The 27,751-nt window shown below is 35.6% G+C and overlaps 1 protein-coding gene across 1 annotated transcript; it reads right to left on the bottom strand.

Moving 5' to 3' along the window:
* Positions 1 to 58: 58 nt before the first annotated feature.
* On the bottom strand, positions 59 to 27,751 carry LOC149840712 (histone-lysine N-methyltransferase ATX2-like). The gene is made up of 5 exons (XM_090005120.1): positions 27,086 to 27,751; positions 26,517 to 26,568; positions 26,286 to 26,360; positions 25,961 to 26,011; positions 59 to 199 (listed from the first exon to the last, which is right to left on the bottom strand). Exons 1-5 carry the CDS (start codon positions 27,646 to 27,648, stop codon positions 59 to 61), a joined length of 882 nt encoding a protein of 293 aa, XP_089861246.1. The 5' UTR covers positions 27,649 to 27,751.

The raw sequence follows: 27,751 nt of genomic DNA, 5'->3' as shown, positions 1-27,751 counted from the left end.
TCAATGCATAAACAACCAGCTCAAAACCTTGACAAAAATTTGTGTGCATGTGTGGACATTAATATTGCTCAAACTTCAAGTAAGCTTCATCTCCAATACTTACTTCACAAGAATGATTTATTAAATGAGCAAGGCTCCCTGCCTTTGTAGCATCAATAACCAGTTTATCATCTATTCTGAACATGTATGTCCCAGCACCCTGCACAGAAAAAAGTTTTTTAATATTAGCAACAAAAGTATTCAATAAGCCCGAGAAGATACTGTAATGAAAGCAAGAGAAATACAAAAGAGCCACCAAGGGCATACAAAGATCAAAAAGAGAGTGCACAATCTTAAGTCCACAAAGGGACAAAACACAAGCCAATCAACGGCAAATACATAAGATCACAAGAGCCACCAATGGTCATATACAAAAGAACACACAACATGAAAAATAATAGATCTTTATTGAGTTAGAATGCTTAGAAAAGCATTAAAGAAAATAGGGACAAGAGGTCCCTTTTTATATACAATATAGGAGGGCCAAGGGAGCCCCAATATAGTCATTGGGAGCTCCCAACAGCTATAAATATAGCCGTTGGGGAGCCCCAATGATTCTATGGTCTAAAAGAAAAAAAAGCTCCTAGATAACAGTAAAAAGACAAAAATAAATAACAAAAAGTCAAATCTGCCCCTAATGGGCAGGACCGATTACAAGTGTACAAAATGAACAAAATACCCCTAAAGAGCATAACCTATTACAAATCAATAATCATGATATATATATATATATATATATATATATATATATATATCATAGTCACCGATATCGATGATATTTTGAAAATATGGTGATATTATCGGGTATTTCAAGGTAGCTGATAATATCGGGAATATATCACGATATTTTCAAAATATCGCCAGTCATAAAATATCATGATAATTTTTGAGATTTTTTTTAATTTTAAATTTGCATTTCCTATTTTTTTGTTTCTTTTATATTTTAAAACCTTTAAAACATGTTTGTTTATATTTTTGAAAGAAAAATAATGCAAACTTTATTATTTTCTTAGCTTTTCTGTTGTTATCTATATAGTTTTTATTTTTTTAACTCTCGAGATTTTTCCAAGATTTATCAACTTTTGAAAATTTCTTCAAGAAATACCCTCGCTGAGAAATTACCTTTAACGATACAGGTGATTATGATATATATAACATATCTATATATCTTAACACTCCCTCTCAAACTTACGGTATGATTACTGGAAGCATTGGTAATCTTCAACAAATGCCTTCATCGGTTATCTCCATCTTCATGATATGACGTATCGCAAAAATTACTTTCTCAACCCATATCATCTTTAAGAACATGCAGAGAGAACAAAACAAAGGTTTCAACTACACAATGGAAAATTAACTAACTAAATAGTTTTAAGAGAAAATGAAAAAGAGTTTTAACATGACGAAAGGTAAGAATAGTTATAGAATATATGTATATAGTTTCAAAACAAAAATATATTTTGAAGAACATCACAAATTAAAGTAGATGGATATTATATATATATATATATGGAGAGAGGATGGTTAAGTACACCAACAAAACAAAAAAGTACCATATGTATAAAATAAACTAAACAATTTTAAAAGTGAGTATCACAAAAATAACTGTAATCAACAATTTTATCTTTGTCCTTTTGTGGACTTATGAATGTTCACTATTTTTTTTATCCTTGTATTCTCTTGGTGGCTCTTTTGCATTTCTCTTGCTTTCATTACATGGTATCAGAGCCAAGGATATGACCATCTTAGTATTTGGCTTTTAATGATGATTTCAGGATTCTTGGATCATGGAGATAAGGGAATCTTAATCCAATACATATTTAAAATCATTGTTTATTTTTTCTTTTATTGCCTATCTCATTCATTTTGTATAAGAAAGCATTTGCTTATTTTTTTTAAAAAGAAAATTATTAAAAATTGTTTATTTATTGTTCCTTCGAAATCTTTTTGAAACATTCTTTGTTTCTTGGTTGATCATAAGCACATGATTGAGCTCTTTTGCATGTCTATGTTTTCTTATTTTTTCAAAATTTATTGTTTTTATCCTTATCTTGGACTTAGTTGAACTCATATTGGTATTGTTTTTCAATCTTGTTAAATAGTTTAAAATGATTTGAAATCTCTTTTTTTTATTTTGTATAATGGTTTTGTGTGTCATTCACATGTGATCTTATGAGATCTTGCTTAACTTATGTTTGAATTTTCTTTGACATGCACTTATGTGAAACTTAGATACTTTATTATTTGAGAAGTAATAAGATTATGTGTGGTTGGTTCTTAGTAATCATGAGTATCTTGTTATTTTTGTAAATTCGAGTTTGTATACATGATTTTTCCCTATTGATATATGATATTTGTGCACTTGAGATTGTCTTATATTTTACATACACATTAATGAATGAGTTTGTGCATAAGTTTTTTAACATGTTTTCTTCATGCATGACTTGTTCCTTACGGGGAATTATGCATTCATTCTTGTAGAATTTATGAACTCTTCTATGACGTTTATGAATGCATTTTAATGTGCTTTTTAAATATTATTAAAAAATTTATCATAGGCTCTCTTGTTGGCCCTTTAGTGGCCCTTGAAATCGTGGCATTTGTGCCTTGTGATTGTGTTATTTCTTGTCTTATGGCTCTTTAGAGAACATTATCTTACATGTTCTTTACATCATGTTGTCTCATTGGGGATTTAAGTATTATGCCTCCTACATACTTTATTGATCAATAAAATATTATTTTTATATTGTGTGTGCCTTCTTTGGTGTGTGCCCTTAGTGGCATTTGTGAGTGTGCCCTTTATGCTTGTCCACTTTGGATTCTTTGGTAGACATTTGCTTGTATCTTGTGCATTTATTGCATGGACTTACTAAACTTATTTGAGGATTCAAAACTCTTGTTATTTGACATGATTTGAAACTTTATTGTCAAATCAGTTCTTGTTTCCTTCATGATTTGAAAGAGATTTACAAGGTTTTCCTATTCCCTCTTTGTTTTGAAGTAGTTCATCATTTTGTAATTTGATGCATCCATTATTTTGTTCAGCCTTTTCAAGGTGAGTTGTGTGCACCTCATTGTTGTTGAGCCATAGATGTTTATTTGTTGAGGTGAGTAGTGTGCACCTCATTGTTTTGTCGATTTAGATTGCAGGTTTATGAGAGTGGTGTTGGTACTCAGTTTGGCTCTAACTGACGATTGTTTGATCTTTGGTTTTATGAGTGTATTGTATCACTCATTTGCTTATTTGGCCCTTGTTATTACTATGTTGGATGCTTGTTTTTTATCTTTACCTGTGATGGCTAAACTATTATTTTCTTGTAACCATGTTTGTCCTTGTGGCTTAAATCTCATAATATTGCAACATTTAATGCTTTTGCCTTGATTTGAACATTGTTTTCAAATTTTCTTGCTTATTGACATCAGTTTGTTTTCATTACAATATTTTTACCTCTTTTGTTTTCTCCACTCTTTCCATTTATTTGAGTGAATTTCCTTTGGATAAGAGATTTTGTTTATCAGTTTTACAACCATGTGTGTGATGAGTTATGTGCACCCGTTGTAGTTGATAGTATTGTTTATAGTATTACAACCATTTGTGAGGTGAGGTGTGTGTTTTGTTGTCAAAGGTGACGCCTAGGCGCAGTCCCACCAACTGGGACTACCTGGCAGTGGAGCTGATATTTTTATTTTTATTCAACCCTGGGTATAAAAAGGGGATAGGCATCCAGACAAGGTCTCTTGGACGGTTCATAACATATATATTTTGTGTTTATGGGTTTCATTTATATATATATATATATAATCTTTTGATTGTTTCTGAGTTATGTTTTGTGAGTTATATTTCTAGTTGACTTTTTTTTCATAGTTCACAATTCACATGCACCCACACACGCAACTGCTGATGCACGCATATATGTTTGTTTCTTGTGTAAATGTATATAATTCTATATATTAACATATCATAAGCATATATTAGAATATTTTGTATTTCGGTTATATTATATATATAATATAACTATATATATACACACACATCTATGTATGTAATTCATATATAATCTGTTTGATTGTTTCTGTTTCTGGGTATATGTGTGTGTGTGTAATTTATATATAATATGTTTTTTATCCTTTTCACAATTCACACTCAAACTCACACTTAGTTGCTGATGCACACACACAGAAAAAGTGGTAGTTGCGCAACCCTTAGATGCACAGCTACTGTAATATCCGAAAATTTCTAAGTTATTTTTCTATAATATTGTGAAATTCTTGAATTCTGTGCCAATATAGAATCCTAATTTCTTTAAAAAATGAATGTTTGAGTATATTTGTAAGGCTTAAGGGGTTTAATTATGTTAAGCTGTAGTAAATATAAACCCTACACATTTTGGATATTACAGGAAATTCTAAGTAATGTCTAATTGAAAACGTTTCTCTTAAAAAGAAAAAAATTGATTTTTTTCTTTAAGTAAATTTATTTAAATAATGTGAATTAACAAAAGTAGATTGTAAAGATATACATATTAGTATGCTTAATAAGTTGGAATTAATTGATACTTAATGTCTTTACATTTTTACATGATGTGTGGTTATATAAAACAAAAACATTTTTTTATTGGAATTTATGATTATCTAATTATAGTTTAATAAAATAGATTTTTTGTTATAAATTAAACCCATTTTATTAGTTTAGTAGGAGCCCATAGGTGGGCCGTCCCATCCTATGTGGCATCTTACTTCAAATTTTATTTTGAAAATAAAGAAATGGTGAAATTCAAGCTTATTTAAAACTTGAAAAGTCAAAGTGGAGATCAAGGGCTCCAAATGACTTTCCTTGTGTTGATCAAGGGCCGGAATTAATTCCAGACCATTACCTAACTCAAGAGGGGTTATAAAACCCTCTCATAGCTTACGCCCTCTTCATTTGGGCTGAAAAATTTTGTTTAGAGTTTCTCTCTCCCCTAAAAACCCTCTTCTCTCTCTCCTCTCTTTCTCTTCCCTTTTCCCTTTTTTTTTAGGGTTTCTTTTGATTCTTGAGTGCAATATCCAGACTTCAAGGGGTGTGTGAAGGTCATCTAAGGTCTCCATCTTGCTGGAAGAAGGAGCTGATCGGTGGGATCGAGCAAAAAGATCCATCAAACCATCAAGAAACACGTTTTTTCAACAAAAGGTAGGGTTTCTATGCTTTTCTTGCAAGAACGAAGTTCTTGGCATGGATTTTGATGATTTTTCATAAGTATAGATCATGATCAAACCCTCCTAACCATGGGTTTGACTCAGATCTAATGATATATGGCAAAAACACGTTTTTCCCTAAAGAAAACCCCTTTTGAAATCGGGTTTTTCATAAAAATCGATTTCTCGAAAAGTAAATTTGTAAACATAGCTAGTATTCGATTTATGCCATGATTTTTATGCAAATGTTGACTTGGGTTATAGAATATGATTTGTTCCATCTACTGTGAATATTTTAGATTTTTATGAATTTTATTTCATGTATTTTGCTTATTTCTTTTGAATTTTCTTGGGATTCGGGTGACTCGGTTTTATTCACCCGAATACAAATCTCGAAATTTCCAGGTTTTCAACTTGACCTCCGTTCAGTAAAATGGTTTTTTCTCCCTCGTCCGGAGAAGTTTTGACAAACGGATTGTTGCGTTGGAAAGTTAACGCAATTTCGCATCTACTGTAAAAATTTGAGCTTTGTTCATGGACCGAGCACGTTCCTGTGACAGTCGAAACAAAAACTGATAGGTCTATAGTAAAACCTTCATAACTCCCTCATACGGAGGAATTTTTATGAACGGTTTGCGGCTATGGATAGCTAACAAGATTTCCTAACAAGATTTCCTATATACTGTAAAAATTTCAGCTCTGTTCATGGAGCCAAAAAAATTTTGTGAGCTCTGTACCAATTGGGCAGAGTTAAGAAATCGATAAATTTAGGGCAAATTTATAGACCAAGGTTCGACAGATGCATAGTTTATATGTTTTTATGTGATTTCTTAATTGAATTAGTATGCAATATGTGAATAATTATCCAGGTTTGATCTTATGCAAATTTTATATGATTATGACAGAGATTGTTAATAAAAGTCTACACAGTTAAGGTCAAGGATCTAAGGATCCAATGAATGCAAGTTTATGTTTTGATTCTGAAAATATGTGGGTTACATGCATGCTTACTTATCATAATGATATGATTGCTTTATTGATGAGGATGTTCATATACATGTTTCTTATTGTATTTGCCTTGTACAAGTGTCATAAGGTGTATAAAGTTCATATACATGTTTATTATTGTATTTTCTCTGCACATGTGTCATATGGTGTATAAAAAATGAGTAAGATATTCTTACCTCGCATGTGCCCAAGTTTATGTTACAAGTGTATTAAGCAAATCTTTTCAATGCTTTATAAAAATGCATTCATGATTATAAAGTAGTTTCAGTTAATGTTGCATGAAAAGTAAGACTGTAATCAAGTAATCATGTGACATTAAAACCCAAGATACTTGTTGGGAGAGTAGCAAATGATATAAAACTTCGTGGGGCAAGTCTGTTACGAGCACGGAAGGTTGCTCCTCCCCTCCCACGATTTTAGGGGGAAAACCTCTGCATTAGACTGCAGCGTAGAGGTTATAGTACTCATGAGGAAAAAACTGATGCATCAGGTTGAAAGGTGTTGGGAATCTCTCTCGTATTAACGTCCCTCACCCCGTCTTAGTGAATGGACCTGGCCAGGCTAAAATCACCCCTGTATGTAAAACATGTTCTGTGTCATGGTCCTGATCTGAGAATGTCTGCCTGCGTCGTATCAGCAGGGCTAAGAAGTGATAACTTAAATGGTGTGTGCATTAATTTGGCATCGCATGCATCATCTAATTAAGAAAATATAATTAAAGATAAGAAAATATGCATGCATTGAAGGGCTTCTGCATATGGTAAGTCATGCATATTATCTGTTCATGCATTTTGTATTTTGAAGGTATGGATTAATGTTTTTCAGTTAAATGTGAAAATTCTAAACATGCATGATTAGTTGTATGATTGTTTAAGTTAAATTAAATGTTAAACCATGAAATCTCTATTGAAATCTTTGTCTTGTAATTCTGTCTTACAAGTTTAGCATATTTCACTCTACTGAGACATGTTTTGTCTGACCCTATATGGTTTAATATTTTTCAGGTAACGAGTAGGTACTTACGTGCGAAGGCGGAAGGTTGTGATGGGGACTGAGCCTATCTTTCCTTTGATTCATGGATTCTGAACTCTAATTTTATTTTAATTTAATTTAAGGACAAATGTGATTAATTTTGTATATTGTGGAACTTTGATTTTATTTCATGCATGGTTAATTAGTTGTTAAATTTTAAATTCCACAATTATATGGTTGCAAGCGTTCATATACAGTAGCATGACAAGTTTTGTACCCAATGTGTTTTTCCGTTGTTAACTGCTAAAAGATTTAAATGTATTTCAAAAAAAAAAATTCCACCATTTTTCGGGTTACAAAAATTGAGGTGTTACAGATACAGTGGAATGATAGCCGTCCATCACAAGGTGTGAATTTACACATTTTTTGCCCTTTAGCGGCGGTTTACGACCGCCGATAAATGACTGCGTAAGGACGCAGACATCATTACTAAAATTGTATTTAGCAGTGGTTGAAAACTACTGTTAAAGGGGCAAAAATGCACAAACATGCATTTTTGCCCCTTTTTCGTGTTTTTTCGATTATGATTGTCCATCATGCCCTGTGATGGACATGCATCCCGTTGGTAGCTGCACACCTAAGGGTTGCACAGCTACCACTCACTCTATACATTCTTCATGTAAATATATAATTATATATATGTTAACATATTATAATATAAAAGCGCATATAATCATGTATATATATATATATTGTATAGTTTACATATTTGTTTTTCACATATATATTATCTTATATTTTTTGTGGCTTACTCCTTTTAATTTAGCGAATTTTTATTTTTTTGTTTATAGCAATGGAAGGGGATTCTTTTGCAAGTGCTAAGAGGTCTACTCCATGTTCGACATTTCCAAAATTGGAAGATGATATGCATAACTTAAAGCAAAAATCTAATAATCCAGTATGGATAAGGACAAAAATGATTTGAATTTTGTGGCATGCGCTAAATGTAAAACAACTTATAAAGGAGACATACATAATCATGCATCATCTACTTGAGATTGAAAGCGATCTGAAGGCTTGTGATAAAACAACACCAGAAATAAAAAAATACTTTATGAGTACATGGAAGAATCAAAGAGGGATAAAAAAAAAGGGTCCAGTTAATATATATATATATATATGAAGAGAGATATGAATACATGTTCTCAGCTTAAGATTCTAGTGGACCTGTAATTTCGTAGATGGAGGGCCAACCGAGTAGTACCTTTGGCTTAAACCACCACAAACAAAAGGACCTATGGATTTATACTTTCGAGGTGATTTAGAAAAAGGAAGGCAAGGAAACAATAGTAGACTGAAACAAACAACACCAGAGAATTGCTTCAAGAAAGAAGAAAGATATGTAATGTGTGAATACATTGGTAGGTGGTTTTATGAAGCGGGAATACCTTTTCATACAAGTTGCCTTCATTTAGGCCAATTTAGACTTGGGATGAAGCCTCCATCATACCACGGGTTGCGAAAACCAATTTTGGCAAAAGGAAAAACAATTAACACCAGGACAAATGGTTTACAATCTCAAAGTTTTCATCAGATAACGAATTTTGCTCACCCATGACTACCCCTATATGCAAAAAATTAACCAACAAAACCTTCCTAGAGATGTTTTCTTCAGAAAGTAAGATCCCAAATCCACCATGATTCCAATTCAATCATTATCTTTAATAGTTTGTCGAAGATGCAATAGTGAAGAATGACTTCAACAGTACTAAGAAGCTTCAGACTTGACCATGTCAAGGGCTAGGGCAACAATCCTTCGACAATCCTAAACTAAGTCTCTAAACAGTTAGGCAGCAATGAACTCAGAGAACAACCAACAAGAACACCAAACTACATAAAAGCCTCAGAAGGCTTCAACAATGGCCCTCCTACGACCATCGTCTGTCCATACATGATGGACATCCCATTTCTGGCACAACAATAAATATGAAATCCCCAGGAACATAGCAGCTCTTGAAACAAAAATTACCCACACACCTTTGTCTATAGTCTGTAGTTTGTACACATTTTGAGAACCGTCTCTAACAAAGAGACTCAAGCCTAAGATCATATTTAACATGAGAAACATAATATGGTACTGCTTTGGTGCAAACCTGCCACCACCACTCATACGGGAACAGATGATATTCCCTAAGATTCGAATTTCAAGTTTGTTTTCAGGAATGGTGTGATAATGAGCCAATCAACAAAAAGAGGGCCATTTTATCTAACTGAATCCTTCATAGGAAGCCCCTATACAACTTTTGTAGATTTATCTACTCATTTTTATTTTTACTACTTGTTTTTTCCTTGTATGTAAAAATGTTTATTGATAAAATTCCATGCATTTCATTGATAATGTGTGTGTGTGTGTATATATATATATGTGTGTGTGTGTGTGTGTGTTTTAAAGATTGTTATATGGTTCCTTGTACTTAAACCCATTCTTGGTTGTGTGAGTGAATTCTAATGGGTTGTGATTTATGAGATTGCTCTCATTCATTATTATGTGCATTAAAAATATTGTATATATATGTTTCGTATTGATTATCTTGTTCACATTGTTGTATGCATAAATTTAATTAACTCCTCTTTTTCTTGAGGGATCTTTTTTTTGAAATGTTACACTTTATATGCATGTTTTTAGTATAAATTGATGATTTGTTTTATTTGGAGTGTTTTTCTAAAAATTTAAGATATTATTAATACATGATTGTTTATCTCTTCTTGATATTAATACATGATTATTAAATTCTCTTATGATCAATATTTATGTTTTCTTGAAAATATGTTGATTTGGGTTTATGATTGTGTAAAATTGATTTCATAAAAGTTTCTCTTTGAGGTATGATCCTCTTATCTTTCTTAATGATTGTCTAAAAATTATTGCTACTTTGAAAAAATCTACTTGAGTGTTATTTTTGTTCAAAACATATATTTGTTTTGAACTTCATAACTATTTGGTTAGAATGCCTCCTTTTGTGTAGTTGAAACCTTTGTTTTGTTCTCTTTACAGATTCTTAAAGATGTGATGGATTGAGAAAGGAATATCTTATGTGCATCACGAAGATGAAGATAGCCGATGAAGGCTTTTAGGGATGATCACCAATGATGATATTTAAAGGCTTGTATTTGCAAAAATATGTCATAAAGATGAAGATTTTCATTAAAGACACTTGAAGACTTGGATCCTTCCCATTGATTCCTTTTTGTATTTTCAAACTTTCGGTATATCACACCTTAAGTTTGAGGGGGAGTATTAAGTTGTATGTATATATATATTTCTATGTATACATGTGCTTTTGTATGTATTCACACACACACACACACACACACACACACATATATATATATATATATATATATATATATATATATATATATATATATTTTATATTGATGTAATAGGTAAATACTCATTAGGGTATTTTGGTTATTTTAATCTTTATTTTGTTCTTTTTATCCTTTTTTGTTTTTATAGGGACTATTTGGTCTTTGACCAAATAGAGCTGTTGGGTTCTTTTTGGACTAGTCGACATAGAGTTGACTAGTCAATAGAGTTGTTGGAACTGTCCAACAACTATATTTATACTACTTGTGTATAAATAGGGGTGAACTCCCTTCTTGTTCTTTAATTCTTCTTTTAAGCATTCATGCTCAATAAAATATATATATTTTATGTTGTATTTCTCTTTTAAATTCTTTGTTGTCTTGAATGCACTTAGTGCAAGTGCCTTTGTGCTATTGTATTGTCCCTTAGTTGGACTTGTATCTGTAAAACCCGTAATTTTTAAGGATTATTAATAAATAAAGAACTCATTTTTTTATCTCCAAATTAGAAATGTGTTTCTACCTTTTGAATTTTATTTATTTATTTATTACATATTCATTTGTTCATTCAAATCAATTAGAAATGTGTTTCTAGCTTTTGAATTTTATTTATTTATTTATTACATATTCATTTATTCATTCAAACCAATCAAGGTATAATTTGCATTTATAGAACTATTTTGGGCTATAAATCACTATTTATATATATATATATATATTATATTTAAATATATTTTTTATAGAGTTTGAAAATTATTGGAGTGTATTTGTGTGTTATTTGGCTCTTGGTAATAATTTATAAAATAATTTGCTATTTTTGGCTAATCTTGTTATAATTAGCATTTTTTTGAGTTTTGGCATTTGCGATCGCACACGAAAGGTTCGTTGTATTGCTTGGGTAGCGGTCTTTGCGGACTTCAAAACTCTTCGGTCTTTTGAGTTTTGATTCATTGTTCTTCACATTATTAAGGTAATATATTTTAACTAAACTTATAGAGAGCATGTTTAGGCACTAATTGTGTAAGCATGATGTTGCACTGAATATATAAATGAATTGCAAATACAAGTTATGCTCACACACTTCACTTAGTTGTTGATATCTAGGACTCTTGTGAGTGTAGTTCGGAGATCATGCTTGTTATGATTATAGTTAGCGGAATATGGAGTGTGTTTGCTACAGGTACACCTGTGTGTGGGTTTGAATGCTTGTGCACTTATGAATGTATAATATATACGCAATGCGTGCCATTATACTTTGGTTTGCGCATACTATGTTGTTTTGTGTGTTTGTATGAATTTGATACATCATGTATATATAACTACTATGAATATGTATAAGTCGTGTTTGATGCATATTGTGGATGTTATATATATTGTTTTGTCATATGATGGACTTATTTATTCTTGTATAGAAGAATGCATGCGAAGGATATAAATTGTTTTGATTTGTATGACTTGTTTACTTGAGAAATATATGTGCATGATGTACGGTAGGACGGTCAATGGGATTTTGACAACCCTTACACAATTATATCTAAGGTGCTATATCGATTCATGTGATGAAAAATTTATCGTGTGCAAATCTCGAACTACGTAGGAATTATGTATGTTGAGGTTTAGTTACTTTGTATTATGAAATATGCATGTTCACGTATGCATGCATAAAACTCATGTTTTTTTTACGCATGCTTCGAGGTTCAATTTACGAAGTGCAATGTTCTTTGTGGTAATGATATGATGTGTAGGATAATATGCTTATGTATGATATGATTTAAATGTCACGTGAAATGAAATTATGAATGCATGTGATAAATGTTTAAGTTCAATAGTGAACTTTGGTTCATGAAGTCTTATTGGTTAAATGTGTGATTTTAGAATTTTAATGCTATGATGTGATGCTTTGATTGTATACATGCTTATGCCTGTGTTGATGGCTATCGACCTTGATAGCAGTCAATTGTATTGATGCATGCATCACAATAATTTTCACTGGATATGGTGCCCGTTGAGAAACTATTATCAAAGGATTCTCTTTGAGGGTGTGCATGACCAGATCAGGTAATCCGGCTAGAGAGGTAAGTCTCTGTGAGGGAGTGCATTGTCCAAGAGCGGGTAGCCCGCGAAGACGGTATATTCATGTGAGGAAGTGCATTGTCCAAAACCAGGCAGACCGTCTAGGACGTTAACTCTTTGTGAGGTTGTACATTTCCAGACCAGGTGATCCGGCGTGGATTTTGTAAATCTTTATTATGAATAAATTAAATGTTATGATGAATTATGATGATCTTTTGAGTTGATTAAGATCGCTAGTTATGAATCTATAGATTTGGCTTTTTTATTATAGCATGATTATATATTGAACTCAGATATGATAATCAGATCCTTGTTGATTTTAGATCTTGATATGAGGTTATGATTGTGACGCTTATGTTAGCGTATAGGTAAATGACACATCACACTTACAAATGACTAGTTTTGACATATTAGGTGAATGATACATCACGCCTACATAGTTTTATTGCAAATGATTGCATTATGATTGTCTGAGTAAATATATCACCTATGTATCATGATTGATGTGTATCATGAATATCTAACTAAATTGCTTATAAGGTATGTGTGTGTGTTTAACGTTGGAATGGTCAAATGTGATTTGACTTATTGTTTATAAGAATTATGAATGTATATGAAAATGATACAATGATTTGAATGTCTTATATATATATATATATATATATATATATATATATGATGACTTGTATGACTTGAATGCATATAGATTATGCTTTAATAGAATATTAAGTGATGAAATATTTTTAAATGCTTTATGTTTGAATGCTTGAAATGAATGACTCATAGGACGGTGTTCCCTTGTCTATCACTTGACGATGAATGAATAATATATCTTAACCTTTAAATGCTTGATATGTTTTCTTTAAGTTTGAGTTTGAGTTTAAGTTGCTTTACCAGACTTTAGTGAGTCCAACTCCGTTTTATGGGGGACAGGTAATGCAGGTAAAGTATGATGAGTAGTTAGAGTGAATGGTTGGTCGAGCTGCATCCTCGAGGGTCCACTCTTACCTTGCGATCTTGGTATTCATGATCTTTTCATTTTAAGTATTTGATCATGTAAAGACTAAAGTATTGTTTTCATACTCTGGTTTGAAATGAAATTAAAACTCTTCATATTTCAGTCTTATATTGTACATGGTTTGAAATGTGTATATCCCATACATTTTGATTTGATTGTTATCTTTAGTGTAACCGCGCCCAAAGTCTTAACCGTTTTTAAAAATCGTTTCCACATTATAAGATTTGATTTACTTATACTTATAAAAAAAATTGGTCTCGAAATTTCAATATTTGAACTATAATTAAGGTTAAAATTTTTGGGGCGTTACAATTGGTATTAGAGCTGTTTGGTAACAGTGGCCACGAGATGCGAGTAAGACGACCGTCGCAAGTAAGGTATTCGTTTTTAAAGCATGTAGATGCACATATATGAAAGGTGTCAATATTAAATGTGAAAGACCTGTATGATTTGTAATGTTTGAAATGTTGTTGATGTTAACTTAAAAATATGAATAAAACTCATATTTATTTTGTGATCTTTTCTTTGCCAGATGGTTTGAGTAAGAAGGGTCAATGACCTAATGAATACTCTCACTTGTTTAAATGATTGTATAAATTTCGAGGATGAAATTTCTTTTAAGGGGGGTAGAATGTAAAACCCATAATTTTTAAGGATTATTAATAAATAAAGAACTCTTTTTTTTATCTCCAAATTAGAAATGTGTTTCTAGCTTTTGAATTTCATTTATTTATTTATTACATATTCATTTGTTCATTTAAGCCAATCAGAGTATAATTTGCATTTATAGAACTACTTTGAGTTATAAATCACTATTTATATATATATATTATATTTAAATATATTTTTGATAGAGTTTACAACCTATTGGAATGTATTTGTGTGCTATTTGGCTCTTGGTAATGATTTATAGGGTAATTTGCTATTTTTGACTAATCTTGTTATAATTGACATTTTTTCAGTTTTGGCATTTGCGATCGCACACGAAGGGTTTGTTGTATTGCTTGGGTAGCGGTCTTTGCGGACTTCGAAACTCCTCGGTCTTTTGAGTTTTGATTCATTGTTCTTCACATTATTAAGGTAAGATACCTTAACTGAACTTATAGAGAGCATGTTTAGGCACTAATTGTGTAAGCATGATGTTGCACTGAATTGCAAATACAAGTTATGCTCACACACTTCACTTAGTTGTGGATATCTAGGACTCTTGTGATTGTAGTTCGAAGATCATGTTTGTCATGATTGTAATTAGCGGAATATGGAGTGCGTTTGCTATAGGTACACCTGTGTGTGGGTTTGAATGCTTGTGCACTTATGAATGTATAATATGTACGCAAGTTGTTCGAAAGCTTTGTAATAATTCGTTTATCAGAGTTTTTAAATAGTAATTCAGAAGAAAATAGTGTTTGAAATAGCAAGTCAATGGACCTTGAGCGCATTACAGCACAAATTTTCTTTCGCAACAGATTTGAAACTCGGTACATTTAATAAACCAAATAGATTATGAAATGCACTTTATAATAATTTAAGACTTGTACAAAGAAAGTTTTCTAGAAAGCCTTTATACAAAATTATAAAATTATTCTCAGAAGCACAACGTCAGGGAAAGAGTCTCATCTTGATTTCATCACGCCATCATGCAATCGCAGTCCGTACAAACCTAATCATGACATGTGCCCATAAAATGGGTCAGTTTCACGAAACCGGTAGGTGCACAAGTGAGACAATGTAGAACAGGATTAAGTACTTACATTTAATTCTATTATGCTTAGCAGTTTAAACAAATGAATAACTACTACTAGCATCAATCGTTAATCAGCGCAAGAAAAATGCTAAAACTAGTATTTAACAATTAATCAGTGCAGGAGAAAAGCTACAATTAGCATTAACAGTTAATCAGCGCACACAAAATGTTACAACTAGCATTAACAGTTAATCAGTGCGCAGCCAACAAAGTGAACCGTATAACTTTTGTTTCGATATTAGCTGGCATGCGGGTACGCACAAGGCACGAATCATAAAAACAATAGAGACTAGTTCAGGAGTCTATTATGCGATGTCTTTTCAATACCCCGAATAGCTAGCTGAGTTTGTTCCTAATAAGACGGTCAATGACCGAGAGAATTCCCCAAAGGCCACTTGTTCCAAAGGATGCATCCAACTTCTGCAGAAGTGTTGAACTAACTTTTGCAACCTCTTTCCCCTAACTCCGATGACTAGGGAAGCAGGATCTTGTTAAAATATAGCTTGCGTATGGATCTGGATCCAGATCCATACGCATGGTATGTTAATGAAACACATGTTGTATATTTCTCATTAATGGCATCCTTGTAATTGTATATCTGCTTCATATATATAAAGGTTAGGGCTTGGAGGTCGAGCTATTGAATGCCGCCCCAGCCATTCTCTCTCTCTCTCTTTCTCTCTCTCTCTCTCTCTCTCTCTCTCTCTCTCTCTCTCTCTCTGGTTTATAAAACAAAGTATAAGCCTGAAGGAAGCATTGACAAATATAAGGCACGACTTGTTGCTCGAGGATTCACACAACAATATGGTGAAGCCTACGATGAAACTTTTAGTCCGGTAGTCAAAATGGGTACTATTAGTGTCATCATATCCCTAGCAGTTGATCGAGGTTGGAGCCTTAGCCAGATGGATGTTAAAAATGTATTTTTGCATGGAACTTTAAAGGAAGAAGTGTATATGGAGCAACCTCCTAGTTATGCCGAGAAGGATCCTACTGCCTGGGTGTGCAAACTAAAGAAATCTCTGTATGGGTTGAAACAAGTGTCCCGTTCCTGGTTTGAAAGTTTCTCTATGCAAATTCAGAATTATGGTCTTAGAAGATGCTCTCTGGATCACTCACTCTTTATTTACCAAAAGGCAGACATTGTTGTACTTCTTCTTATATATGTTGATGACATTGTGATCACTGGGAGTTCAGATAATCATGTGCAAGACGTGAAGCAAGTTTTAATGAAAACTTTCAAAATGAAAGATTTAGGGGAGTTGAGGTACTTTCTTGGTGTGAAAGTTGACAGACAACAAGACACATTGACACTCATGCAACAAAAATACACTCTTGACCTTCTGGAAAGAGTCGGGATGACGAATTGCAAACCAGTCAGTACTCCTAGTGTATTACATCAAAGGCTGAGCTCTGAAGATGGTCATCTTTGTGTCAACCCTACAATGTATAGAAGTTTCGTGAGAATGTTACAGTACTTGACCTTTACCAAACCTGATATAGTTTATGTTGTCAATCAGGTATCCCAGTTTATGCATGCTCCAACGGAGGATCATATGGAAGTTGTGAAGCGCATTCTACGCTATTTAAAAGAAACTATAGGAGACAGACTTGTTTATCGCAAGAACGATAATTTGCATAGAGGACATGAACTCATCACTTATACAGACGCAGATTGGGCAGGGGATCCAGATGAGAGACGATCTGTCTCTGGATATTGTGTATATATTGGACACAATTTAGTATCCTGGAGCAACAGAAAACAAAAGGCAGTGGCACGATCGAGTACAGAGGTTGAATACAGATCGATGGCTGCAGGCACGGCAGAAGCCACATGGATTAGACACTTATTGAGTGATCTTGGAGAGACAATTATTTGATCTTTTCTTCTATGTGACAATCAAAGCGCAATAAACATTGCATGTAATCCTATCTAGCATAGCAGAACGAAGCACATTGAGATTGATCAATATTTCATACGGCAGAAAGTCGAGATGAAGGAGATAGAACTACGTCATGTTCGAACATAAGATCAAGTGGCAGACTTGTTTACCAAGGGGTTAACAGGACGTCAATTTTGGCTATTGAAGAGCAAGTTGTACATGATCCAAAATCACGTACAACTTGAGGGAGGGTGTTAAAATATAGCTTGCGTATGGATCTGGATCCAGATCCATACGCATGGTATGTTAATGAAACACATGTTGTATATTTCTCATTAATGGCATCCTTGTAATATCTCTGATATTACAAGGATAGTTGTATATCTGCTTCATATATATAAAGGTTAGGGCTTGGAGGTCGAGCTATTGAATGTCGCCCCAGCCATTATCTCTCTCTTTCTTCCTCTCTCCCTGTTTCCTGTAGATGTTGTACCAGATATCAAATCTGATAGATCTTTGCCCGTGGGGTGGTTGTTAACAACATGTTCATTGGAGTTTTTGTACTGATCCATTCTCTTCCTTGACAGAAACAAAAGGCAAATGGATGTGTCAAGCGTTGCTTAACTGACGACCCATTCTAGATGCTCTGGTCTTTCAACCATTCGAGCATCTTGCCTGTAAAGGTGATCTATCACCATTTTGTGATTTCAAACACGTGTCATTGCACGCTCGAGGTAAACATAGACCTCTCATCCTACTCATCGTAGTACGCAATGTACCCGTTTAAAAGTACAACCACGATAAAAGGGGTCAACTTACTGCGAGGGTGAAAACACTACCATTATGTAATTTCAACATTGTGCTAGCAGCACGATTTGAGAACGCATGATCATCTTATCCAATCATCGTAGTACTAACATGTCGTACATGTTAAAAAGTACAGCTATGATGAGAGGGGTACAGGTTTCACATAAAGAAACCTCAGCTTTAACATGTAAAAGAAACGATGAAATCATTTTAATTTACATTTAACATGCTCTGTTTCTTTAAACCAACACGAGCATCTTGCCTGTAATAGCAAAACATCACTATGTAACCAATTTCTACAAAGTGCCCTTTTCGAGGTTACACGAACCTCTCATCCAATCATCGTAGTATAAACATGTCATGCATGTCTAAAAGTATGGCTATGATGAAAGAGGGAATTGGTTTCTGAGAAGAAACTCCAACTAAATGCAACAAATATTTAGTTTGACTTGACATGCTCAAGTCCTTTAAACCACTTGAACAACATTGTGCACTTTGCACAGTATGAAATCGCCACGAATCTCTTATCTAATTTATTGTAATATCAGCATGTTGCGTATATCTTGCGATACTATTTAAAGATACAGGTTTCTCAACAGAAACCCCGCCCAAACTCATACTCATGCCCCTAATCGGGGTTATCCGAGTTGTATCGGAAACATAAAGAGAGTTAGCAAAAACACTACTCCCAAATACGTCGATTTGGGAGACTTGGATGTTATTTCTCAATCAAAGAGGCTCTCAAACTTTACTTTGCAAAACTGTATATTTGGAAAACTGAACTTATGAATAGCGATCCTTTTATTAAGAATTTTAGCACTCACACACAAATCCACGTCTTTTGAAGAATAGCATAATTAGAGTATGTTGAACCACATATCTTATTTTGAACATGATTTATCTTTCAAATCGTGAGTACAACACTGTGCAACTCGAACGAGGCGAGATCGCCACAGATCTCTTATTCGTTTATCACAGTATTCGTATGTTGCACATACCTCGCGATACTGGTCTTGATAAACGGAGATAAGAGTTTTTCAAAAGAACTATCACATAACACAAGTTTGTGTCCCTCATCGGGATCATCTGAGTTATATCGAATACACGAAATCGAAGTTATAAAGCATATCTCCCAAATACTCTTATTCGGGAAACTGGGTTGCAATCTTGCATCAACGACTTTCAAAACCTGCTTAACAAGGCCACACATTTAGAAACACAGATTCACTTTAGGAATTCCTTTTTTAAACAAAAATGCATAAGTGCGACTCGTGTCGTTTTTAAACAAATAAGCGAAATAGGTTACGCTCCAGACTATACTTAAGCAAGTGCAAGTGCTAGTCAGCAGGGAAAAACTGTTAAAATATATGTAATATATATATTTATATATATATATATATATTTTTATCATACACTACCCGATAAGGGGTAGTTCTGTAAACTCGCCCATTAGGGGCATTTTAGTCTTTTTCTTTTTCTTCTATTTTTCCTTTTTCTTTTTCTCTTTTCCTTATTTCTTTTTTCTGTTTTTTTATTGTACTTTTTGTGCATTTAATGCACAGCCATTGGGGGGCCCAACAAAGAGTCGTTGGGCCCCCAACGATCACAATTGTGATCGTTGGGAGCCCAACGACTCCTTGTTGGGACTCCCAATGGTCCCTCTCTCTTGCTTTTATCTAACTCTCCCTCACTCCTCTCTTGCCTATAAATAAGTGGGGTCTCCCCTTTGTAATGTGTGGCTTCTTCAAACCCTTTAGTGTCTTTATAAGATTTCATGCTTTCTAGCCATTATTGGCTTTTGTGTATGTCCTCTTTTGGATTTGTTCTTTGATTTCTATGTGTGAATGTCCATTGTAGGACATACATTTCTTTTCCGCATATTTCGTTACATGGTATCAGAGCCTTGGTTGTGCTCTTGATTCATATATAGCTAGTTGTCTTGTTTTATTTCTCTCTTGGCTTGTCCTTCATTCTTGATTATAGGATGGAAGGAGAACAAAAGATTGATCTCTCCTTCAAGCTTAATGGTACTAACTACATGATGTGGGCCGCCGCCATGGAGAACAACCTCAAAGGTAAAAAGCTTTGGGGATATGTTATGGGCACCATTAGGGAACCTCAACTTCAACTTACAAAAATAGATGGTAATCAAGAAAAAGCTCTAGAAGGAAATGCTCGCATGAAAGCTATTGAAGATCACCAATCTAAGGTAGAAGATTGGGAAAGTAAGCATGCAAAAATTCTTGCATGGTTCATGAACAACGTGGAGCTAAAGATTTGCGCCAACATTGCTAAATTCCGCCTAGCAAATGAAGCATGGTTCTTTATGAAAGGTATGTATACCCAAAAAAGACCTTGCTCGTCAATTCTTTATCCAAGAAAAAATTCGTACCATTAAGCAAGGTGAAATGAGTGTAAGAGATTACTATAGCACTCTTGGACCTTTATGGGATGAGCTATCCCTTCTTGAACCCAAATGGTTATCTAGTGAAGATGTGGAGATGCGAAGAGAACAAATGGAAAAAGAACACTTTTTCCAATTTTTACATGGGCTTAGGCCCGAATATGAACAAGTTAGGCCCTCCCTTCTTCATAGGTCAAAACCGCTTCCATTGGAAGATGCCATAGCCGAAATATGCCAAGAAGAAACACGTCTTGACATGATTAAAGGAGGAGATGAAGTTCTTGCCGTGTCTAAACCCGGCAATCATATGAAAGCATATAAGCCTCCACACTTTGGGAGGCAAAACAACTATAATGGCAATTATAGGAAAGTCATTTGCCATCATTGTCAAGAACCGGGTCATATAAGACCTAATTGTCCAAAGATAAATGATCCTCCTAATAGGTTTGTTTCCTATGAGTCACTAACACCTAAATATAGGGCATGCCTAATTGCATTACACTCTTATCATGAACCATCACACTATAATGAAGCCAAAAACATTCCTCAATGGGTTGAGGCCATGAAACTAGAACTTAGTGCCCTTGAAAAGGCTAAAACTTGGGAAATAACTTCATTACCCACTGGGAAGAAGTCTATTGGATGTAGATGGGTCTTCAAGATTAAAACTAAAAGTGATGGGTCATTAGAACGTTATAAAGCTAGGTTGGTAGCCAAAGGATATGCTCAAGAGTACGGAATAGACTATGAAGAAACCTTCGCTCCCGTAGCTAGAATGACTAATGTTAGGACTCTTATTGCGGTTGCATCTGTTAAAAAATAGCCTATCTATCAATTGGATGTTAAGAACGCATTTCTTAATGGCGAACTAAGTGAAGAGGTCTATATGGATCCTCCACCAGGAGTATCTATTGGAGAAAACAAAATTCTTAAATTAAAAAAGGCTCTATATGGGTTAAAACAAGCTCCAAAGGCTTGGCATGACAGATTTAGCAATGTAATGACTAGCTTAAATTTTCGTTCATGTTATACTGACACTGCGTTATTTGTGAAAAGTGCAGGGTCTTCTGTAGTTATTCTACTACTATATGTTGATGATATGATCATCACTGGAAGTGATGAACAAGGAATCCATGATATTAAGAAAATTTTAAAAGAAAATTTTTAAATGTCTGCCCTTGGTTTCTTAAGATATTTTCTAGGTATTGAAGTTGCATATTCTCCCCGAGGATATACTCTCAGATGAAACTTGCTGCTGACATTTGCTCCAAGTCTGGAATTTCGGATGATAAGAAGACAGAAACCCCTGAGGTTATCAATGCAAAGCTAAGGCTGGAAGATAGGACACTTCTCGAGAACCCCACTCCCTACCGTCAACTCGTTGGGTCTCTGACATACTTATCCATCACTCGGCCAGATATAGCTCATGCAGTTCACTCCGTCAGTCAGTTTCAACATGCACCTACAACTGTGCACATAAGTGCAGTCTTAAGGATTGTCAGATATATTAAAAACATCATAACTAAGGGAGTTTTTCTTTCCTCTTCATCATCCCTTGATTTAATTGCTTATACAGATGTTGATTGAGGAGGAAATCCCAATGATAGAGTCTCAACTACTGGTTTTTGTGTTTTCTTAGGTGACTCTATGATTTCTTGGAGATGCAAGAAGCAGCATAAAGTATCATTATCCTCAACTAAAGCAGAATATCGTGCAATGGCCACTACAACCATGGAGCTTGTGTGGCTTAGAAGTCTCCTTTGTGATATGGGCATCGTCATTTCAAATCCTTCGAAGATGTGTTGTGATAACAAGAGTGCTATCTATATTGCAAGCAACCACACCTTCCATGAGCGTACTAAACACATTGAGATGGATTGCCACTATGTTCGAGATGAATACCTAAAAGGAACCATAGCACTGCCCTACGTCACATCCGAGTACCAGTTGGCGGATTTCTTCACCAAAGCTCTTCCTGCTCCTCGCTTCATGTTTCTTCTCAACAAGCTTTCCGTTGTATCCCCGTAAAGCTTGAGGGAGGGTGTTAAAATATATGTAATATATATATTTATATATATATATATATAAATATATTTATCATACACTACCCGATAAGGGGTAGTTCTGTAAACTCGCCCATTAGGGGCATTTTAGTATTTTTTTTCTTCTATTTTTCCTTTTTCTTTTTCTTCTATTTTTCCTTTTTCTTTTTCTCTTTTCCTTATTTCTTTTTTCTGTTTTTTTATTGTACTTTTTGTGCATTTAATGCACAGCCATTGGGGGCCCCAACAAAGAGTCGTTGGGCCCCCAACGATCACAATTGTGACCGTTGGGAGCCCAACGACTCCTTGTTGGGACTCCCAATGGTCCCTCTCTCTTGCTTTTCTCTAACTCTCCCTCACTCCTCTCTTGCCTATAAATAAGTGGGGTCTCCCCCTTTGTAATGTGTGGCTTCTTCAAGCCCTTTAGTGCCTTTATAAGATTTCATGCTTTCTAGCCATTATTGGCTTTTGTGTATGTCCTTTTTTGGACTTGTTCTTTGATTTCTATATGTGAATGTCCATTGTAGGACATACATTTCTTTTCCGCATATTTCGTTACAAAAACATGGTTGTGCACAATGCAGTGTGACAGCAGGATGCAAGAAAACCTTAAAGTGCGAAGACGTGCATTAAGCGCAAGAGTGTGTAACCTTGGTCAAATAGACGTATCAGGAATTGAAAACGTAAGCAAGGCTCGTTACTAGCCTTGATGAACGAGATACGGGTTTCTCAACAGAACCCTTGTCAAGAAGTTCGTTCGAGCCCTAATTCAGGGTTACTCGAGATGTGTCGGATGCACGAACTAAAATAGACAAGCACCCCCTTTCAAAATACGTAGATTTGGGTAGTCTTTGATGTTTTAGCGTAACTCCCAAGGATCCTTGCTAGGGATCTCTCTCCTTAGTCGATGATGTATCGTTTAAGCCCCCGACTCATCTCTTATCGTAAGAAGGAGAGTGGTCAATGCATGTGGATACTCCACGATGATGCATCTAATAGTGCATGCGATGAGCGAAATCATGAGTGTCATGTGCAATGGCAAGGCAGTAACGACACATTTGCAAAAGCAGAAGCATGGGCGCAAAGCGCGACGACAAAGTAAAGACTGAAAGCAAGAATGCATAAGCAAAGCCTAAGCACAATGCGCGGCGGCAAAGGAAAGACTGAAAGCAGGAATGCGTAAGCAAAGCCTAGGCGTAATGCGCGACGACAAAGGTAATTGACATAAAAGCAATGCTTGATCTGCAAAATTACATATCAAGCTAAATAAATGCGTAAAACAAGAAAGCTTGTACACTAAAGCGCGACGACAAAGTAAATGACAAAATGGAAAGGACAAGAATCGCAAAATTGCGTCCTTGAGTTAAAAAGCATAGTTCTATAAATAAATATATATATATATATATTTAATTGCTTTAATTTCTATTTTTAAATGTTTTAGCTTAGTTCAGTTCATCCAAAGTCCATTGCGCAACTTTCCCCTACCTTGAGGGTTTTGAGGTTGTGCTTGCCTTCGTGCGTATGTAACGAAGGGCTCGGGCTGTGGGGGCGAGCGAGATTCGTCGTGCGAGCTGCAAAAGAGTAAAGCATAAATATATGAAACCAACTTGAGAGATAAAGCAGGGAGAGGCAGGTGAGTTCGGCAGTCAAACCGGGCCCAACCATGCCTGCAACGGCCAAAGATGAAGGGTGGGCTCGGCTGATGAGCCGAACCCGACCCCGGGCCCTAACAAGAGCAGGGAGACTGGGGGGAGGGCTCAGCCCCCTTCCTTGCGAAAAAGAGAAACAGGGAGGGGGTTGAGCCCCTCCCTCGTAACCAATACCACAAGGAGACAGGGAGGGAGCTATGCCCCCTCCCTCGTAACCTGTACTTAATGCAGACGGCAGGGGGGACGAAGAAGAAGAAGACAGCAGAGGGGAGTTAGGGGTTACCTGAAACAGCCGCGAAAGGGGGCCACTGTTGTGGAGGAGGGTGGTCACCGGTGTGGGGTTGTCAAGGAAGGTGGCTCTCCAGCAATCGAGGTGCGTAGAGGGGGAATCGAGCGGGAGGACAGAGAGAGGCAGTCGGGGTCGCTCAGGGAGACACCGGCGCATGCGGTCCGGCGAACCGAGGAAAAAGGCAGGGGAGAGAGTGAGTATCAGGGAGAGATAAGAGAGCTACGGGAGAGAGGGGGTGTCGAGGTTGGGGAGAGAGAAGAGGCAGCAAGGGAGGGTTTCTCGAATGAGAAACCCTACCCCCCCACCCACCCTGCGTGCTTTAAATAGGCACAGGGGGGGCTTACCAGGTTTGGATCCGGATCCGACCCGGGTCCATCTTTTTTTTGTGTGTGTGGGTTTTTACACATTCATTTATTACAGAGCTACAAAAGATGAAACTTAGATAGAAGCAATGGTAGAAACATAGAAGAAATGGGGGTCCAGTATTCTAATCAAGCTAGGAGACAGCAACAAGTCCATAACATCATAACATTGAAGGATGAAAATGTAACACAAAGTACAAAACAAACAAAGATCATAAGAAGATTTTTAAGGTTGGATTAGTTTTAAAAAGGTACAAGGAGAAATATAGTCTAGATCGTAGAGAAACTGTTAGTCCAGATGAAAAGATTGTAAGAGCAATAACTGTGTTATCAATTGCAATGACTTGTGACTGATCTTTGAATTTTTGGACAGTGGGATAAGGAAAAAAAGTATGCATCTTCCTAAGAAAGAAAGTTTAAGGGTCATAATAGTGTCTCCTTCTCGTTGCCTCTTATTCTTTCTTCATATCAGATTTTTTTACAAACATATTCAGTTGCCATCAAACAAACTTGAAGTTTTCTAGATCTCCTTTAAGAATATAACATGGAAAAGCATGACGCAAGAGTATAAATTTATTCAACATTGAGAGAGGCAAACTGACTGGCATGCAGTCACAACTAGAACATTCAGCATCAAGAGAGACATACTGACTGATCAGCTATCACCTACATAATTTGTCCAGTGAAATGCACAATCATGCATGTATGCATGCTGGCCACATGCGCGTCTTTTTGCATTGTACACATATATGTATACAACACACACAAACACTTGGGCATTTGATTATAAGATTGACCACCAATTTTTGCAGGAAAATACAGAAAAAGATATACAGTATCAAGAAAATTCAAAAAAAGGTAAATAGCATCAAGAGTAATGCCAAAAGACTATCAGCATTCTACAAGCTCCAATTGACATATGTGTCAAAGTGTGCTTACAACAGAAAATTATTATGAAATACTGACCCATAATTTTAGCCCATATAACATCTCCATGCTCAAGTTCTTCATTCTCATAAACGCTGGCGGCTAACATGATCAAGTCATCATCATCCAGGTCTCTTTCTGGGCCCCAACATTTCAAGTTGTTTTGCCTCATTTCTTCTTTAGAAAGATGAAATTTTACCTTCTCTCCATAAAGAGAAGCCCATTCATCATCACCATCTTCATATCTGATCTTAAAGAAGTAACAAGAGGAAGAGTACTACTCGTGCATTTCAATGTCTTTCTGATGCTAAATAATGTGCAATTGTTTCTCAGAATAAAAACTTGGAGACATCCCATCTGGGCAAAGATTCTACAGACAAAACAAATCTTAAATCTCATAAACAAAAACGATTCTATAAAATAATTTGAAAATTTCAAGAAAGGAATTATTTGCAGTACAATTTATCTCAATAACTTGCGCGGTACAAATCAAATTTAATGGAAATGAAGAAAATGGATCGTACATGGTGTTCTCGTTTGTCTGGATCATACTGTATGATTGATCCAACATACCAATCATTGTCTAATGGCCAGAAAACCTGCATTTTTCAATTTCACGCACAAAAGTCCATTGATGACACCTCCACAAAATTTTCAATCAAAACATAAAAACAATATGATATTAAAATATGTTGACCATCACCAATGTCTGAAACAGAAAAAGTGGTCATTTTTTTTTAGTCAGGTTTACTTGCCTTGCATTTGGATCCCGTTAACATCTTTGGATCAACATTTTCCAAATTCAACCTGCACACAGGAAAATATATTTTATAAGTGCAGATCAAAATTATTCTTTCTGTACCGCTGACATAAAAATAAGAAACACCGCTTTTATTGGAGAATGTTATTTAAGATGGTTTGGACGTGTCGCAAAGGCATGATACGAGTGGAAGAAATAAGGAGAAGAGGAAGACAGTTGAAGGCAGTGGAAAGTGACATGGAGGATTGTAAGGTGTCTGAAGTAGTAGGATAATGCTTCTTGATGATGATGATGATGGTGGTGGTGGTGGTGGCAGCGGTGGTGATGATGATGATGGTCATGGTGATTTGATGCTGATGATGATGATGGCTTCTGAAGCTCATGCTAATAAAAGAACAATCGAAACTGTACTCTCAATTTGAGCTAACATGCAGTATCACGATAATCACTCCATTGTTATCCCAATAAATTATCCAAATATTCTGGCAAGATGCATTGAATGCAAAAGCTACCAGGTATGCACCATTTCGAAGCTATAATAGTAATCGAGATGAAGATACTTACCGAACCCACTTCTTTACAGAAGAAGTCCGCGAGTGCTTCAACACGTCCACCCTGTATCGGCTGCTTACGCCCCAGAGATTCTTGAAAGAATTCAGACCAACCCTCACTTTCCTTTCTCGTCTTTCCCGCTTTCTGCTCCAGCCAAATTCCAGGAAATGCTTTTTATCGACCCCAAGATTGTGAAGCTCGTACTTAAACGCCCGGTCCCGGCCTTTCTTGTTACGCTCATCCTTCGAATGCCGCGCATCCGTCTCCCCGACTCCACCCACCGTCTGACCCACCAACGAATCAAATAAAGAGAGTTTGGCAGGCGCACCGGAAGACGACCGGGGCCGCTTACTCCTCCTGCAGTAAACCTGGAGAACCGGAGGCCGTGGCGCCATCTCCGGCGCATTGCTGGGATCCGATTCAAGCCTCTCCAGGAACTTCCTGGCTTTGATCTTCCTCGACATTGCGGCCGGAGCACCGCCGGCGTGCGCGCAGCTCGATGAATTGGTGTAAATGCGATCGATGTGGACGTACCTCTTCGGAGTGCCGTTCCCACTCTCCTCTTCCACTTCCATAACCTTCGGAGACGGCAATTAGGAGAAAAAGACGATCAATAGCTTGAAATTCGCCCCTTGCTCCTTCGTTCTAGGGTTTCTCTCCCTCTCCAAATTTTTAGGA

The sequence above is a fragment of the Nuphar pumila genome, chromosome 4 (assembly GCF_984573655.1).
Source record: "Nuphar pumila chromosome 4, dmNupPumi1.hap1.1, whole genome shotgun sequence".
Taxonomy (NCBI): domain Eukaryota; kingdom Viridiplantae; phylum Streptophyta; class Magnoliopsida; order Nymphaeales; family Nymphaeaceae; genus Nuphar; species Nuphar pumila.
The sequence above is the reverse complement of the archived record's forward strand: the minus strand, read 5'-3'. Positions and strand labels throughout refer to the sequence as shown.